This window comes from Phoca vitulina, unplaced genomic scaffold (assembly GCF_004348235.1).
Source record: "Phoca vitulina isolate PV1807 unplaced genomic scaffold, GSC_HSeal_1.0 scaffold60, whole genome shotgun sequence".
Classification (NCBI taxonomy): domain Eukaryota; kingdom Metazoa; phylum Chordata; class Mammalia; order Carnivora; family Phocidae; genus Phoca; species Phoca vitulina.
This window is the reverse complement of record NW_022589763.1, coordinates 8,210,627-8,213,161: the sequence shown is the minus strand read 5'-3', so window position 1 is coordinate 8,213,161 and position 2,535 is coordinate 8,210,627. Positions and strand designations below refer to the sequence as shown.

The window sequence follows — 2,535 nt, the reverse complement described above, 5'->3', positions numbered from 1 at the left end:
ATCTCAGGCAAGACTCCTTCACCTGTGGGTCTTTGGTCAAAAGAAGACAGTATTCACATCAAATGTTCATTGGTATAGATCCTCTTAATCTGAATTGAGTTTGCTATTTCCCAGGATAAAAAAAGTTCTCTAACAGTGGATTAAATTGCTTGAGAACTGATTTAGGAATTTCACAACTTCTTCTCAGAGTTTAAAGGCGACTTGAGAGCTACTACCAGTGGGATGGGCTAGAGGACCTCAGTGCTACTTTCCAGGACAGGAGCCCATCTTGTAAGATCGTTATGGGGATTGGATGAAGCTGGCCACTGCCCGACACATAGCCGCAACTCAGCAATTTAGGTTAGCAATGTACATTAAAAATTGTGAATATTTTTCGTTTCTGTTTTGATTTATTATCTTTTTTATCTTATTAAATCAGAGGAATGTAATATAGGATATGTGTAATGGGTAAAATGTTTATGTCCCCTCCAAATTCATATGTTGAAATCCTGATCCTCAAGGTGGTTGTATTAGGAAGTGGCCTTTGGGAGGTGATGAGGTCATGAGGGCAGATGACCGGGATTAGTGCCTTTATAAAGGAGACCCCAGAGCGCTCCCTGGTCACAGTGAAAAAAATGGCCATCTGTGAACCAGGAAGCGGGCCTTCAGCAGACACCAAATCTGCTGGCACCTTGATCTTGGACTTCTCAGTCTCCAGAACTGTGAGAAATACATGTTTGTTGCTTATAAGCCCTCAGTTTATGGTATTTTTGTTATAGCAGCCTGAACAGACTAAAGCAGTATGTATATAGACTAGAAAAGTACACCTTTAAGAAGATTTTGTTCGGGCACCTGGGTGGCTCAATTGTTAAGCATCTGCCTTCGGCTCAGGTCCTGGGATCGAGCCCCACATCGGGCTCCCTGTTGGGCGGGAAGCCTGCTTCTCACTCTCCTACTCCCCCTGCTTGTGTTCCCTCTCTCGCTGTGTATCTCTGTCAAATAAATAAATAAAATCTTAAAAAAAAAAAAAAAAGATTTTGTTCTTGGGGCGCCTGGGTGGCTCAGTCGGTTAAGCGTCTGCCTTCAGCTCAGGTCATGATCCCTGGGGTCCTGGCAATGAGCTCCATGTTGGGCTCCCTGCTCAGCAGGGAGTCTGCTTCTCCCTCTCCCTCTGCCCCTAGCCCCCCGACTTGTGCTCTCTCTTGCCCATGCTCTCTCTCTCTCAAATAAATAAATAAAATCTTTAAAAAAGAAGATTTTGTTCTTTATGCATAAACCTAAGTCCTTTTCTGTCCACAATTCTGTTTTCTTCTTTAAGTATAAATTACATTATTTTTCTTGGTAAACTATGTTCAGGTATGTAATCCCTCTTTCCCCACTATGTGAAGAAAACCAAAAAAAGTCCCATTAATAAATCAAACAACATCTAGTATTAGAGTCACAGAAACCACTGGCCCTTTGATGTTTCAAGTCTGATGTATTTAAACCACCCCCCCCACGCACGTGCATGCTCACAGACACCCACACACATGTATACAAGGTGTATAAATATTGCACACACACATGTATGTGTAAGCCACAGCAGCAATTGGCTGAGGGAAAGACACATTCCAGTATTATTATTATTATTATTATTATTTTGCAGTTTTATACCTTTATTTGACAATCAGCAGTTCATCCTCAGCCACGTTAACTGTCTGTAGATTTTTGAAAGTGGTGACAGGTACAAAGGTAACCAATGTATAGAACTTGTTTGGTGAATCTTCATCCTCATTACGTTTTCCGGGCAACTGCACACAGATATGGTAGGGAACATTCCTTACTCCTTTGACCCAGACAGCTTTGTTGAGCTTGGTGTCAGTGCGCACGCCTGGAGTTCCCATCTCCTTCGTGGCAAATTTCCAGCTCTTTTGGAGTGCCTGAGAAACCCACTGTGTGATGTGCTTGTGAATGTGGATGGTGTACTCTCTGCTCACTCCCTTCTTCTCGCCACCCTTCTTCGCAGGAGCCATTCGGCCGGGCCTCGGTTGGAAAGGGAGCCAGAGCATTATTTTGTGCCTCGTTTTGTGTGAGAAACAAAAAGACTTTCTTATCAAAGCGTGACCAATTAAAAAATAGGACTGGGTTGTTCACATCTGTAGCTCTTCTTCCTCTGAATAGCATTGGCTATTTTCCAGTGTAAAAATTAATACTCTTGGTGGATTAAATTACCTGAGAATTAATTAGAAATCTCACAATTTCTGCTCAGGGTCTAAATGCTGCTTGAGAGCCGCTACCAGTGGGATGGGCTAGACAACCTTGCCTAGACAGTTCTGAGGCAGGAACTCCACTCTGCATGTCAGAACTAAGATCATATTCTTGGTCATTTCTTGAGCACGCAGCCCCAGTCAAGTCTATAATGAGTGTGCATCATGATAATATCTGTGACTTGAGAATAATCATAAAGTCAGATGGGCCAGTTCAGTGGTTCTCAATCTTGGGGAGTTTTTCATACCTATTACTCTTTGTTCTGACACACGTCCTGATCTTCTGGGCAAAGTATGAGTCCATAAATAT

At 42.6% G+C, this 2,535-nt stretch overlaps 1 protein-coding gene across 1 annotated transcript; it reads right to left on the bottom strand.

The window, feature by feature from the left end:
• Positions 1-1,634: 1,634 nt before the first annotated feature.
• On the bottom strand, positions 1,635-2,016 carry LOC116623741 (60S ribosomal protein L31-like). Its single transcript, XM_032391149.1, has one exon. It carries the CDS (start codon positions 1,989-1,991, stop codon positions 1,635-1,637), a length of 357 nt encoding a protein of 118 aa, XP_032247040.1. The 5' UTR covers positions 1,992-2,016.
• Positions 2,017-2,535: the final 519 nt, after the last annotated feature.